Source organism: Protomyctophum parallelum (assembly GCF_964188405.1).
Source record: "Protomyctophum parallelum genome assembly, chromosome: 1".
Classification (NCBI taxonomy): Eukaryota; Metazoa; Chordata; class Actinopteri; order Myctophiformes; family Myctophidae; genus Protomyctophum; species Protomyctophum parallelum.
The window spans coordinates 57,690,208-57,705,836 of NC_139697.1; the positions used below are offsets into that span (position 1 = coordinate 57,690,208).

General features: G+C 47.4%; 1 protein-coding gene across 1 annotated transcript in view; it reads left to right on the top strand.

The window, feature by feature from the left end:
* Nucleotides 1-15,629, top strand: part of gbe1a (glucan (1,4-alpha-), branching enzyme 1a) — a 194,692-nt gene that overhangs the window by 127,282 nt on the left and 51,781 nt on the right. The window contains exon 8 of the mRNA XM_083777724.1: nucleotides 14,526-14,641. Within this exon, the coding sequence (XP_083633850.1) occupies nucleotides 14,526-14,641 (116 nt within the window). The remainder of the gene's footprint in view (nucleotides 1-14,525; nucleotides 14,642-15,629) is intronic.

Here is a 15,629-nt window from a genome sequence, read left to right on the forward strand (position 1 = left end):
GATGATAAAACGATAGTTACGTATGTAACTACGGTTCTATGAGTCCTGAATGACCGCCAGAGGCGGTGCTTTAAGCACTGAATACGTCCCTTCGCGCATGCGCAGTCGAGTATTTTATACCAACAATGTCGGTTGACCCCGTGATGACCCGGAGTCGTCTATAACTTCCGGCAGTCGTCCGGGGCTCAGTCCCTACAGAATCTTCTCGCGAGAACACGAGGATTCTGAGTGACAAGAGTGCCTCTGGCGGTCATTCAGGACTCATAGAACCGTAGTTACATACGTAACTATCGTTCTATTTCGTCCCTGCTGACCGCCAGAGGCGGTGCTTTAAGCACTGAATGACTTATACCAGCCAAGTCACGAGGAATCCTGATTACAGACCTCAAAGGGTAGAACCGGAGGATTCGGGGAAGAGGGCCACGTCCACTGGGTGGGGAGTGGCAACATTCACCCTGTAGTACCTTGAGAAAGTGCCTGCCGAAGCCCATGAGGCGGCGGCACAAATGTCCTCCAAGGGCACCCCTCTCATGGCAGCCCATGATGTGGAAATGCTCCTTGTAGAGTGGCACCGTACCCCTGATGGTACGGGGAGGTTACTTGCCTCATAGGCGTGGCTGATTGTGTCTACAATCCAGTGGGACAGGCGCTGCTTGGAGGGAGCGCCGCCTTTGTTCACACCACTATGGCAAAAGAACAGCTGCTCTGCTCGCCTGATGCGTGCAGTAGCTTCAATGTAGGCTCTCAGGGCCCGGACTGGGCACAACAGCTCCAGTTTGTCTGTCAGCTCCCCAGGTGGGGGGTTGAATCGAGCCAGCCTGATAGGCCGGTTGAGGTGAGCCTGCGACAGCACCTTCGGGAGGAATGCTATGTTTGGCCACAGCGTGACCCCCGAGCCGTCTGCGTTCCACCTCAGACATGATTCGCTGACTGACAGAGCGTGCAGTTCACTGACACGCTTTGCCAATGTAATGGCCAGGAGAAGGGCTGTCTTGCATGACACCCACTTCAGCTCTGCCTGTGCCAAGGGTTCGAAGGTAGGCCCGCACAGGGCGTCCAGTACCCGGTTAAGGTCCCATGAGTATGAGAATGTGTGCTATAGAGCGGAGCGCACCACTTGCCGCTCCAGCACATTGCCGTGTTAGGCCCAGTAGACTGGCATAAACTTCATATGGGTCCCATCAGATTCAAGACATGTCGACACCCGTCTGTCTTGCGTCACGAGGAAGTATGTAGATCGGACTTCCCTTAGTGTGACTGAGGATATACAGCCTCTGTTGCGCCCTTGGGCAGGAGGACACACCACTCCTGGTCTGATAGTAGGGCTCTCGTCATGTTGCTGATAATGGCCATTTTGACCCGCCGGATATGGGGGGCTGGCGTCAGAAGGCACTGCACAGCCCGGAAAGTCACAGTCACAGTCAGGTCCCTGCGTGGGACGCCAGGGAACACGCTGGCCTCTAGTGTGGGCCGGCGGTGATACGCGAGCTCCGAGGGCAGTCAAGATGATTTCATCAATGTTGGAGCTCGGCCCTTTGGGAGGCGGGATGTGTCGTAGGCCTGCAAGCTGCAGCCTGGTCTTCCCCCCCTGGATGGTTCGCTCCGGCGATTCTCGCCCGGCTGAACCACCTAGTGCTCCTGGCTCCTCAGGGAGACTACGGAGAGTTGGCCTAGGCTCATCAGTCAAGCTTGACTGTGAAAACCCGACTTGGCGACGGGCTAGAGATACGATGGACATCAGCCGCCCACGCTCTGAGGACATGACGCCAATGCCTCCAGTGACACACCAAAGGTGACTGAGCCAGTATTAACGTTGCCACTATTAAGTGTGAACGGGAGGCCCCAGTGAGCAGGTTGTCTGTGCTCCTGCACTGGGGTCGAGGTCACCTAGCGTTCTGCCGCCGGGCCTCGTTGGGGAACACAATGAGGGATGCAATGACAGGCTTGGTGGCTGGCATGTAACCCAGGCCAGCCCTTATCGCCTTGTGCGTTCAAATCTATTAAAGTGTCACGTCGCAACGGGTTGTCTCAGGACACTTTTCCCAATCAGGGCAGGGCTGCCAGGATTTCACCATCGGTATAGAGATGGGAGAGGGCCCTGATCGTTCGCCCGGCAGGCCTGTAGCTGTCTCAGGTACAGGCGTGGGGGACGGCGAAGACAGCAAGAAGAAGGCGCTTGGAGGAGCCGACTGCCTGCTTTAGTATGCGTTCCACGGCTATGCGCATGAGCTGAGAAGTGGGAGGCCGGCTCTGATGCCTGGGAGGCACCGCCTACTGCATCTTCCTCATAGTCATGGAAGTGCGTAGCTTAAGCTGTCGGGGAGAGCACATCAACCTCGAGTCAGTTGTGGCATCGGAGAGGTAGGCGCTTCGGCACCCTCCGAGGTGCCTAGGTGTTATCTGAAGTGAGCATGGCCCTCATGCGGGCCAACTCTGCAGATAGCTGAGCCCTCTCGGATCTGCTGTAGTCAGCGGTCAGACCTTTTCCTCCTGGCACACGGGGCAGGACCAAGGTCGGCTCACGGCTGAAGGAGAGCTTCACACGAGGTACAAAAGTGGGAGCTCTCCATTGTGGTGGCACCGGTTACTCTGGACCGGCCGGTGCACACAAGTCCCAACTAGCCCAGGGCGCGGACGCTACTGGTTGCTAGGTGTTGGCCATATGCTTGAGGGAGCGCATACGCTGTCTGTACCAGCAGAGGCTTTCGAGGTACGAAAGTGGGTGCTCTCCGTTGTGGTGGCACCGGTTCCTTTGGACCGGCCGGTGCACACCAGTCCCAACTAGCCCAGGGCGCGGACGCTACTGGTTTGCTAGGTGTTGGCCATATGCTGCAGGGAGGGGGCGCGTACGCTGCCTGTGCCAGCAGAGGCTTTAACTTAGATCGGCATATAATGACTTAATCGAAAAACTGAATGCTGCTATACCTGCCGCAGCATGTGAATATGCATTTACGTTTATGCAAATGCTCATTGCAGCACTTTGAGATTCAACCAGATGTAAAGTGCATCATAGAAACAGCACACAAACGTTGCTGTTAGATAGACTGTGCGACCTGCATGGTCGCGGTGGGGGAGGGGAGCTTTACGCTACCTGTACCCCCGGCGGAGGCTTACTTATAATTTATGATAATAAAGTAGCCTTCAGTCAAGGTTTGGACGCTGCTATGTAGCAGCTGTAGTGTTTCCTATGTGACCGTTTATCACGGCACTATGACGCTTATCCAAACTCCAGTGCATTATTATTTATGTTTGCTAGTCCAGAGCAAGGTTATAATAGTTTTGGTTTTTTCATTATAGTTTAGTTTTAGTTAGTTTTTACATATTTTTTTCTAATTCAGTTAGTTTTAGTTAGTTTTTAGAGCGGGTTTGGTAGTTTTAGTTTAGTTTTTATTTTGTGAAAATGCTTAGTTTTAGTTTAGTTTTAGTTTAGTTTTAGTTTAGTTTTAGTTTTTTCGTACTTTGGTTTATTTGTAACGAAGTATAGGATTAAAAAAGATCAGAGCAAGTATTGTGTAATAAAAACTCAACAAAAGATACCATTTAAAAGTATATATATTCAGTCTCTGTTGGACAATCAACCATGACATACTTCGCATATTTTCCCATCCTCATCCACAAGGCACTTGCTTGCATCTCCCACACAGTCATATTCGAAGAAATCCCATATTGGGCTGTGGTGGCCACCTGCAAGACCTCAGAAAGGAGGACACTTTTGCGGGGCTCTCTCCCCAGCCCCCCCCCCCCCCCCCCCCCCCCAAACAGACACACACAGTGTTTAGAAAAGCGCTATAAAATTCCAGATATTATTATTATTACTATACTATTGCACGCACCTGATTTTCACCACCATCATCTCCAGCAGTATGTCCACAGAGAACATATATTTGCTAATTCAATTAACCTTTTTAAATGATGGGGTACCACAAAGGTCATTCCTTTTATAATCAATTTATTTTATTTCATGTTTAGATATGTTTTATGTTGAATCTCTTTCTTGTGGGGTTTTTTATACAGTCTTATGGTCATCGGTGTGGGACATAGAATGAAGCCAGTAGCCTATGTTCACAGTGCTTTAGCCTCCCTTTCTTTATGATGTCGAGCCATATTGCTCATTAAATGTAGTTTTTCATTTTGCATTTTTGGTTTATTTATCCCTGCATTAACTATACTAAAGTGATTGTGAGAACACACATTCCACAAAAAACAAACAGACCATCCCACTGGCAGTGTTGACAGGTTTTGGAAGAGAAACAAGCAACCATGTCTATGAAAACAAGCCCAAAAGAAGCCTGACTAGGCTTAGTAGGCTATTTTATAAAACAAGGCCAAAGTCGCTTATAATTAAGCGGACATGGCAACGTCTCCTCTCTCTTTTTAAGACAGAGGGAGTGTGGCTGGCTCGCTGCGGAGCTGAGCAGCTCTGCGGAGATTTTAATACAGAGACAACGTAAATGACAGTTATGACACAAGCACTGTATATCACACAAAACCGGACAATTATGTGTCCGGCCAGAGGTTGAGTTGGGAGGAGGACAGGTGGTTCTAAAACCGGACTGTCCGGCGTGAAACCGGACGTCTGGCCACTCTTTCTGCCAACTTTTGCCATTTTTGCGAGATGCAAGCAGCAGCATTAAAACTTGAAGCGACCACGGGGCTGCACTGCAGAATGTAAACACGGGTCGTAAAGCGTTGTGACATGCTGCCTTACGGTGCTGAAAAGTGCCGTAAAAATAAGGAAAAGAACCGAATTCATTTAAAAGGTTTATATTCTAAATGTCCGTAAGGCATATAAATATTGATAAAAAAACGATAACGAATGCCATTTTGTCTATCATTTCAGTTCGTTTTAGTTAGTTTTGTGAACACACAATACAGTTTTAGTTTAGTTATCGTTTTTTAATTTATTTTAGTTTCAGTTTAGTTTCAGTTAACTAAAATGCTTTTTTAATTCTAGTTTTCGTTTTTTCGTTAGTTATAGTTAACTATAATAACCTTGGTCCAGAGCGAAACAAAAGACACTTCCAATACACTAGTCACGTGTGCACTACTACGCATTCATGCTGGGAGGAGGGAGCGCTACCGCTGCCTACCCCAGCCAGGTTCGGTTAAATAAACCGACACAAGCTAGTTTTGGAGAAAAGGCTACAACCGATAGCTCCACCGATAGGGGCCACCTGCTGAAGGAAGGGAGCGCGTACGCTGCCTGTATCAGCTGCAGCTAATGAACATAACAAGCTATACACCAATAGCTGTTAATAAATGCTTGAGCTAACAAACGATTAGTAGTAAGTAACATCAAGCTGGCCGTATGCTGGAGGAGCGGAGCGCATACGCTGCCTGCCCTGTACCAGCTGGGCCAACAAACAGTAAGGCAAGCTATATACAGATAGCTTTTTATCTTCAATAGTATAATAAGCGCTTGGGCTACAACTACAGGTAGCAGCGCCAGTTAGAGAGCTATGCTGGAGACCAGCTAGGCTACTAAAAAACAAGACAAGCTATAGCCTGTTCATAAACAGCTTTAACTTTAAGCTACTGGTAGCAGCTGTGAGCTACGCTGTCAGCAGCGCCAGATACTCTGTGCTGGGGACCAGCTGGGCTAATAGGACCTACAGGTACCCAGGGGCACTAATCCGACCTGTGGGAACAAACCAGGTTGCACCCACTGTATATGCAAAAAACTGTTAATGGAGCTTTGAGCTCCAGACATACTGGTAGCAGCTTCAGCTAGGCCCACTACTGGGGGCCAGCTGGGTTAACAACCAGACAGGCTATGTACACCAGTAGCTGTTAATACTATTTTGCTACAAACTATACTGGTAGCAACATCAATACCCTGGGAGGACGCAGGAAGCTGCTCCTGTACCGGGCTGATAATAACAACAATACAGCTATTCGCAAAAGCAGTTAAGCTTGAATGCTGCCAATATCGGTATATGGCTTTGGCCAGCAAGGCTCTTGCCATCACCAGCAGGGGCTAAACAAAGCTTAAAAAGTAGCGTGTTTAACAAACGAAGGTAATATGACAGTGTTCTTATCCTTCGGCAAGTCTTATAGTCGCTTATAATAAGCGCTAGCGTTCACAGTCGAACAGACCTCGTATGCAGAGCAGGGAGGCGGCGCGAACGCAGCCTTTACCCACACACAGGAGGTTATGCCATGATAAGTATATGATATCATATGAACGTCTGTTTAGCGGGGATAGCGCCGCTTTAAACGATAACGTATCTTCTGTCCGGGGAGGGTTTTGTTAGCCTTCATTACCGGCGAGAGAGATTGGACGCTCCTGCGTCCACGTGACATGGGTTGTCACCGAGTGCCTCCCTCAGATGTTGGGGGCCAAGGCACCCAGGGCAGAGGTCATGCCCATCCTCTGGCCGCAGAGGAGCCTGGCAGGAGGTGCACAGGTGGTGGCGGGGTTCGTCCATTGGAAACCCGCAGATGTAGCCCAGAGCGCGGACGCTAGTGGTCGCTAGGGGTGGAGCCGTAAACTGGTAGGAAGGGAGCGCGGACGCTGCCTGTGCCAGTAGAGGCTACTGTAGCTGCTAAAGGCCGCTTAGCTGGAGGGAGGGGGCGCGCACGCCGCCTATGCCAGGTAAGGGGTGCTCTAGCAGAGACCAGTATATATGATATATATATAATGATATAGTTATATATATATAATTTCAGAAAAACCAACCTATAAAGTGGCAATGGCTCTGTGCCGAAATTAAAGTACACTATTTGAGAACAAGTGACTAAATCAGTCAAGCCAATTCATATAACCGGGGTTACTGACGTAACCTCGCGGTGGCGCTATATAGCTGGCCAGTGCCAGCAAAGACTCATTCAGAGAGGCAGAGTAATATAGCAGTAAATAAGTACACTTATAAGTAGTATAAGTATAAGTATAAGTAGTATAAGTATAAGTAGTAAGCAAATAATAATAGCGTCGACTCACGTGCTGGGAGCGGGTAGCGCTAACGCTTGCCGTCACTAGCACTGCGGCGCAGCCTTCGTGGGAAAACAAGACAGCGTAAGCTGTCAAAGAGAACGAGCTATCCGTTCACTTTGACGGGTGCTAAACGGGACGCTCAGGTCGCCGTTTGTAGCACGCGGCGGTGCTATATAGCTGGCCAGTGCCAGCAAAGACTCGCTCAGAGAGGCAGAGTAATATAGCAGTAGATAAGTACACTTATAAGTATAAGTAGTATAAGTATAAGTAGTATAGGTAAGTAGTAAACAAATAATACTAGCGTCGACTCACGTGCTGGGAGCGGGTAGTGCTAACGCTTGCCGTCACCAGCACTGCGGCGCAGCCTTCGTGGGAAAACAAGACAGCGTAAGCTGTCAAAGAGAACGAGCTATCCGTTCAACTTTGACGGGTGCTAAAACGGGACGCTCAGGTCGCCGTTTGTAGCACGCGACCGTGTGTGTTGCAGGGAAGCAGCGCGCACGCAGCCTATGCGAACAGGGGTTGTCTGCTTACCTTGTTCCCACGGGGAAAGAAGACGATGTGAAGCCCAGCTCCACTCGAAAACGATACAATAATAGTAGTATTAAGTCGCAGTCCCTGGAGGGCGAACGCACGCGTCACAGCTCCGACCAACAATGGTCGCGGGACTACCGGCGACTTAGTAGTAGCAAAGCAATAGTTCTGTTATCGTGCAGTTTAATTCTGCTGTAGAACTCTGTGCTATGTACAACTTGCGCAAAGCGAGAAGAAATTAGGGACTGAGCCCCGGACGACTGCCGGAAGTTATAGACGACTCCGGGTCATCACGGGGTCAACCGACATTGTTGGTATAAAATACTCGACTGCGCATGCGCGAAGGGACGTATTCAGTGCTTAAAGCACCGCCTCTGGCGGTCAGCAGGGACGAAATAGAACTAAAAGCGCTGCTCCACTTCACACGAGTGTGATGTTTATAATTAAGAAAAACGTCAAACAACTGTGTCGTTGCCTTTAAGCACTTTGTTTCATTTCATCCTAATCATAAATGTAATCATTATGTGTAAATTGTGCCCCCTGGCGCCTGTCAGAAGAACTCAAAGCTCCGGTTAATTTATTAACTGACTGGCATTGATCGCATGGCCAATACGCTGTGCTAACGTCACCTCCCCCCCTCCTATATTGCACACTGCAATATAGGAACACTTTATTGATTCCTGGGGATCAATAAAGTGTTCATTGTACATTTATCATATCCTCACTCCTCTATTGGTGTCCCCCATATGTTCGTCGTTGTCTCCTCCCTCCCCTGCTTCACGGTCTCCCTCACCTCCCTCCCCTGTCCCCCCCGTCCGTCTGTCTGTGTCTTTGTCTGTCTGTCTGTCTGTCCTCTTTGTGACTCCGTCCCTCCACAGTCTTATTATAGCTCGGGTAGAGAACTCAGCCATGCACCGTCTCCTTTGCTCAGCAGCCGGGGGAATAGAGTGTAAAAGAGAGAGATGGGACCCTCAGAGTGGCAGTCTCAGGATATAGAGCTGTCTTCTCCCCTCATGCCCTCGTCCAATCCCTGCTCTCCCCTCCAGTATCTCCCTCACTAATAGAGAGATGCCCATTTAATGAGGAGACAAGCACCTTCTCTTGGGTAACTGCAGACATCTCTGTTCTCTCTATTCATATATTAAAGCCGGCAGGAGCAGGGATCTATAGCCCATTCTGACCTGAGATCAGATTCATACGAGTTTTCCACTGGACACACACTGGTCTGATGAACCCATTCTGACCTGAGATCAGATTCTAAAAATGTCAGTCGCTCTTCGATTTTTCAAAAATAGCAGACCTACAAGCTCGTATCGCGCCACTCGGTGGCGCGATATGAGCTTGTAGATCTGCTATTTTTAAATAGCTAAAGCATAACATGATGCTGACACCAAAATGGGTGCCCGGTCAGAATGGGATAGACTATAGTTTGTAGCTCTGAAGCCATTTAGGTGCATTGTTTGTGTGTGTATTTCAGGACCTACACAGCAAACGTCTTTATTACATGGTCACATTGGTGTGTTTAGTTGGAGAGTTGGATAAAGCAAGTGAGAGAGAGAGAGGATAGGAGAGGAAAAGAGTTAAGGAGTCGTATTCCTTCAGGGTGTGCACCTGTCCGTCTGCCCAACGATGCGTTGCCTCTCTCCGCATTGAACCTGGCAAACTTTCTGTGCAATGCTGCGATGGTGACATCCTGACGGTCAGAGTGAGCCAAAACTTGGTTGCTGACTCATCGGTTACGTGACTTGATCCAGACGTCACGTGGTATCACCCCTCCACTCTGACAGGTTCCTGTCTCTCCCTGCGTATCACCCCTCCACTCTGACAGGTTCCTGTCTCTCCCTGCGTATCACCCCTCCACTCTGACAGGTTCCTGTCTCTCCCTGCGTATCACCCCTCCACTCTGACAGGTTCCTGTCTCTCCCTGCGTATCACCCCTCCACTCTGACAGGTTCCTGCGTATCACCCCTCCACTCTGACAGGTTCCTGTCTCTCCCTGCGTATCACCCCTCCACTCTGACAGGTTCCTGCGTATCACCCCTCCACTCTGACAGGTTCCTGCGTATCACCCCTCCACTCTGACAGGTTCCTGTCTCTCCCTGCGTATCACCCCTCCACTCTGACAGGTTCCTGTCTCTCCCTGCGTATCACCCCTCCACTCTGACAGGTTCCTGCGTATCACCCCTCCACTCTGACAGGTTCCTGTCTCTCCCTGCGTATCACCCCTCCACTCTGACAGGTTCCTGTCTCTCCCTGCGTATCACCCATAGAGTATTAAAAGGATAGAGACTGAACTGGCGTGAAGCTCCGCCCCCTCCGCTATTCATGTCAGTGGAAGTTGCTCAGTGGCGTTTTGAAGCACCCGGAAGGCTGCCGGAAGGACCGTCTATTTCCGCATTTTTTCCGCTGATTCAGCATTTGGACACCAAAACGTTTGTTTTCACAGTGAGACTGCAAGTACTCATTGTGTGTGAGCTGTTTACATGCCGAGCTTGCATCCACGCGGACGCCAGCTGAGCTCATAACTCTTTTAACTTCCAGTTGGGTTGTTAGCATGCTATGTCCTTCTTCTCTGTCTGCCTATGGCCCCCACCCCCGTCTGCACTGTTGTGTTATTAATGAAAGATAATAGGCTAGAAGAGGGGACGTGTAAAGCTCAGCCCATTAGGCTCACAGCCATTCATCCCTGCCTCACTTAACTGACTTTAATTGAATCCCAACAGGCACAAAGAATCCTATGAAGTCGGCTGCGCGTGTGAGTGTGAGTGTGTGTGTGTGTGTGTGTGTGTGTGTGTGTGTGTGTGTGCATGCGAGAGAGAGAGAGAGAGAGAGAGCCTGAGTGTATTTTAGCAAAGAGAGAGTGAAAGAAGCAAACAAAAAGAGCTTGCATGCAGTGTGTGCGTGTGCATGCACGTGCATCTACACAGTATAAAAATGTCTGTGTGAATAGCTGTAATACACTATAGCCTTCTCAGGCTGAGGGTTGTTTCCTTTAGGGCTCTCCTTCTGCACCATTATGGGCCTCATAATGCTTAATGCCCATTCCAATAGCATTTCTATTTGCTCGCGGTTTTGGCGCTTGCTCGGTGCAGAATGCTGTTAAGTGGTTGTATAACCGCGCAGCCAAACGGAGCCGGTGAGAGGGCTTAATGACACAGGTACTAAATGATTGGTTTTTAGGCCTTGCGGTGGGAAAGCACTTAGAGTCAACACAAAAGTCTGCTCCAAATGCATGTCTGACTATTCACTACTGCTGTACAGTTGAACAGAGACATACAATTAATTTTCTACAGTCATTGTTACCTGGTCTATTACTTTTATTTTAACGTTAATACATGTTTTTTTTGTAATCCTTTTCTTCATTGAATTAATACCATTCATGTCTTGTTGCATTCCAAAATATCTTGAGTGCTTGGATGACCCTGCAGAATTTATTTGTCATCTTTCCTTCCGTATATACAACCGCTGTAATGACACAGAGCTACCAGTAGGAGTCAACACAAAAAAAGTGATTTTGATGCTTAACCCATTCTGACCTGAGATCAGATTCATACGAGGTTTCCGCCGGACACACACTGGTCCTGATGAACCCATTCTGACCTGAGATCGGATTCTAAAAATGTCAGTCGTTCTTCGATTTTTCAAAAATAGCAGACCTACAAGCTTGTATCGCGCCACTCGGTGGCGCGATATGAGCTTGTAGATCTGCTATTTTTAAATAGCTAAAGCATAACGTAATGCTAACACCAAAACGGGTGCCCGTTCAGAATGGGTTAATGGCCATAATAAGCTTGACCATTTTCCGTTAATTAGCTTATTTTACACTGTTGCGCTCTGCGTGTCATAATACAGAATTTGTGACATCAAGTTATATGCAGTGGTATAGTGTATTATGTCTGTTGAGACTAATCTCCTTCCATCTGATGGATGTCGCTAATGTCCCACGAATACATGTATCTTTCCTGCGGGCTACGGCTAGTAGGCTACACTTGTCATCATCCCAAAAACCCAGGTTTAGGAATATATACAAAAAATTGAATAGTCGCCATGGTCTGCCACCTTTCAGATCTAGCTGTGTAAATCTAATCCTACATGCTGTCACTGTTAACCCATTCTGACCGGGCACCCATTTTGGTGTCAGCATCATGTTATGCTTTAGCTATTTAAAAATAGCAGATCTACAAGCTCATTACGAGCTTGTAGGTCTGCTATTTTTGAAAAATCGAAGAGCGACTGACATTTCTAGAATCTGATCTCAGGTCAGAATGGGTTCATCAGACCAGTGTGTGTCCGGCGGAAACCTCGTATGAATCTGATCTCAGGTCAGAATGGGTTAAGTGAGATCCGTAGCCTTCAGATCAAAGAGGTGCAATGAGTGCAAGTAGTTTAAGCCCCATTCATACTTATTCATAATCGGACTCGGGAGGAGATCAACAAGCTATGTTCGCTGCGTGACACTGACGTGTGACAGGTCATAGATTAAGCATTAGAATGTTGCAGAGAACAATTCCAGAGTGTGGATTTGCCTTTTATTTATGTCATGAGTGGCGTGGACTCATTTGGACTCAAAATAGTTGTGGAAAAGAGGTATATGACAAAGTCCATTAAAAGGGTCTGCCCCGTGGCACCGAAAACCATATCCTCTCACTTTTGGGGGCTGCAGTGAATGTGTGTGAGTGCATGCTTTGGTGTGTGTGTGTGTATACTGTATTTGTTTGATGGAGCATGGCGGGGGATTATAGTGATAAAAAAAGAATTGGATGGGAAGAACAGTAGTAAAAGAGCTCAGTTCAACTTAGTTCAGTTCAGGTCAGCACACTTTAGTCCAGGTCAGTCCAGTTGAGCTCAGTTCAGTCCAATTGACTCTGATCAGTGGTTCTGAAACAATTTAATTTCAAGGACCCCCGGTTTTGCATTCCTCCGTAACTCTTGAGTGTAACATTTCTGTAAAGTGAACCCAAATTGGTTCCACTCGTAGAGCCGTTGACTTCAGTGGGTGGGTGGGTGCTAATGTCTTTGGAATGGATACAACATCATAAGCTCGGTTGAACGACAGCACCATCAACATCATACATAGACAAACAACAATATCACAATTGACTAGCACAAATGAAGCATTGCGTTAGTTCAGGCAGAAGACGGAAGTCCAGCATGCATAAACTGAAAGTCTATCAGAATTGTATTCACTCCGCTACATCATCAGATCATAGTCAATCATATTCAAACAAGACGCTAGGGCGTTCTTTATGAACTGACAGCTCACATTTCTTCTCTGCTGATCTTTCATCCATTGTCTCTGTAGTGTAAACTCTCTGCTCTACTCCGACCTCCTCCAGTATGTATGTGTGAGAGTCCGTCTTTCCGTCTGTCTGTGAGCAGCTAATCGGCTGAACAGATGTTTTCATATTGCTCCTACAGATTTTGTCCAAACATCATGTCAAATCTGTACACATTACCTTTATCTATAGCCCATTCTGACCGGGCACCCATTTTGGTGTTAGCATCATGTTATGCTTTATCTATTGAAAAATAGCAGATCTACAAGCTCATATCGCGCCACCGAGTGGCGCGATACGAGCTTGTAGGTCTGCTATTTTTGAAAAATCGAAGAGCGACTGACATTTTTAGAATCTGATCTCAGGTCAGAATGGGTTCATCAGACCAGTGTGTGTCCGGCGGAAACCTCGTATGAATCTGATCTCAGGTCAGAATGGGATAGTCATGTGCTCACGAGCCGTCCGATTTTGCCCTGCTCTCGGCTGAATCCCTTGCATGTGGCAAAGATTCAGGATTATGCCCCTTGGCAACTACTTTATTCAGTCAGTGCAATGAATGGTTTTAAAATCTTTGACGTATGTAACTTCGCTTGCTTGAGCAATCAGTTGCTTTGGACTCTATTTTTGTGGCATTTCAGGCAAACTGAAATGGAAAAGAGATGACCCATGCGGGGCGCTGTGGGAGACTGACATGCATCCATCAATGGTTTCCCCCCGACTTACCACCTCCAGCAGTGTCTCCACAGTTAGGAGATAGAGTAGTTGACACCAGCCAAAATACAGAGGCACAGTAGGTGGGGGAGTTTAACAAACTTTGATGGTAGGAGCTAATCTTCTCTCATCTATACACTCACCACAGCATTGGACTGTGGACACTTTGTGGCTCGTTCTTTTTTTTTTCCTCCACGATTTTGCAACCCATTTTTTCACCCAGTGTCGATTATCTAATGTAATCCTGGGCGCTACACTTCCTCTGCCAACCTGGGGAGAGGGGCAGTGGACTGACCTCATGCTTCCTTCTATGCTTGAGGACTCCAAGCTGCTTCTTTTCACCTGACAGGGGAGACTTTCCTTGGCCGGACGTAGCAGGTGGAAGGAACACGTTATTTTGACCGGTTCCTTTCCCCTCCATCAGGCTGACCAGGGGGAGGTAGTTTAGACCAGGATTACTGCATGTTTTTTGTGAGGGTACCTACCCTAGGGGACACGGGGAGAACATGCAAACTCCACACAGAAAGGCCCTTTCGCCAACCCCGCCTTCGGGTATGGGCACTGATGACGCGGAGGAGAGAACACGCCTCCAACGCCCAAAGCGTCCCTAGCTGGAATCAAACCCAGGACCTTCTAGCTGTGAGGCGACAGCACTACCGACTGTTCCACCGTGCCCCCGTGGCTCGTTCTTGTCCAGAGTTTGCACATTCACTGTATTATTATTATAATTAGGAAATGGCTGCTTAGTTAGAACTGAAAGTGCATGAGTTGAACCTGTACCCGTATCAACCCAGCCAGATTGACAACAGTCAAAGGCTGTTTACCTCATTGTAAAGGAGCTATTTAGTGAACAACACAGCCAAGGGCTGTTTAGCTCAGTGTAAAAGAGCTGCTTACAGAGATTTCAGTGGTTCAGCCTTTTCTGGTCCAGGGCCCACTTGATTGCGGCCCACCCATCTGACTACTTGACACGGCGGAATTGCTGAAATAGAACATTTTGTTTCTGAATTGTAATTTTTTACATTTGTACCCTTTTTTTGTTGTTGTTTATTTGTTTGTGTTTTTGTCAGTTGGGAGGTGCTGCGCTTTTTGCTCTCCAACCTCCGCTTTTGGATGGACGAGTATCACTTTGACGGCTTCAGGTTTGACGGAGTCACCTCCATGCTGTACCAACACCACGGCATGGGTGAGCATACAGTACAGTACCACCCATGGCATGCTCCTGTCTTGTGTTTCATACAGTACCATCACCACTCCACCCATGGCATGCTCCTGTCTTGTGTTTCACTGCGTTTCCGTCCAGTGGTGGACAAAGTACTCAACCCCAGTACTTGAGTCAAAGCATAGATACTCCTGTTCAAATATTACTCAACTGCAAGTGATAGTTGCACTGTCAAATTGATCATTGATTTAACCCATTCTGACCTGAGATCAGATTTAAAAAAATGTCTGTTTGAAAATGACAGTTTTCTGAAAAAGCCATGTTTCTATGTCAGTCGTTCTTCGATTTTTCAAAAATAGCAGACCTACAAGCTCGTAGCGCGCCACTCGGTGGCGCGCTATGAGCTTGTAGATCTGCTATTTTTCAATAGCTAAAGCATGACATGATGCCGACACCAAAATGGGTTCCCGTTCAGAATGGGGTTAAAGGAGTACTAGTACTTGCTTTAAAAGAAATACTTAAATATTCCAAAGATATTCCAGAAATAGGGCATAACTGGAGTTTGATTGATTGCATACTTTATTAGTCTAAACATTTAAACGGTACAAATATACAGTGAAGCATTTAAGCTAAAAGGATATCCCAAATTTAATTAAACTTAATTATCAGTCTGTTGAGCGGGTCGAGGAACCACTGTGATGTCAGAACAGGCCAGCTCCATATATTGAGATCTAGGGGTTTGATGAGGTCAGATGAATTCTGTACTGGCCATATATGGAGCGTGTCTTGAGTGTACAGGTTTGATGAGGTCAGATCAACATACTGTATGGAAGGACTGACGGGAGATCCAGGTTTTCATAGAAACTGTTATTTCATTATATTATTTATTCATATTTATTATAGATTTGAAAGTCATTTATATCCAAAAATACAAAAGACTCAACGAGTACGGACACTACGTACAGTACTCAAGTAAAATGTACATTTACTGTCGCCACTGTTTCTATCACAT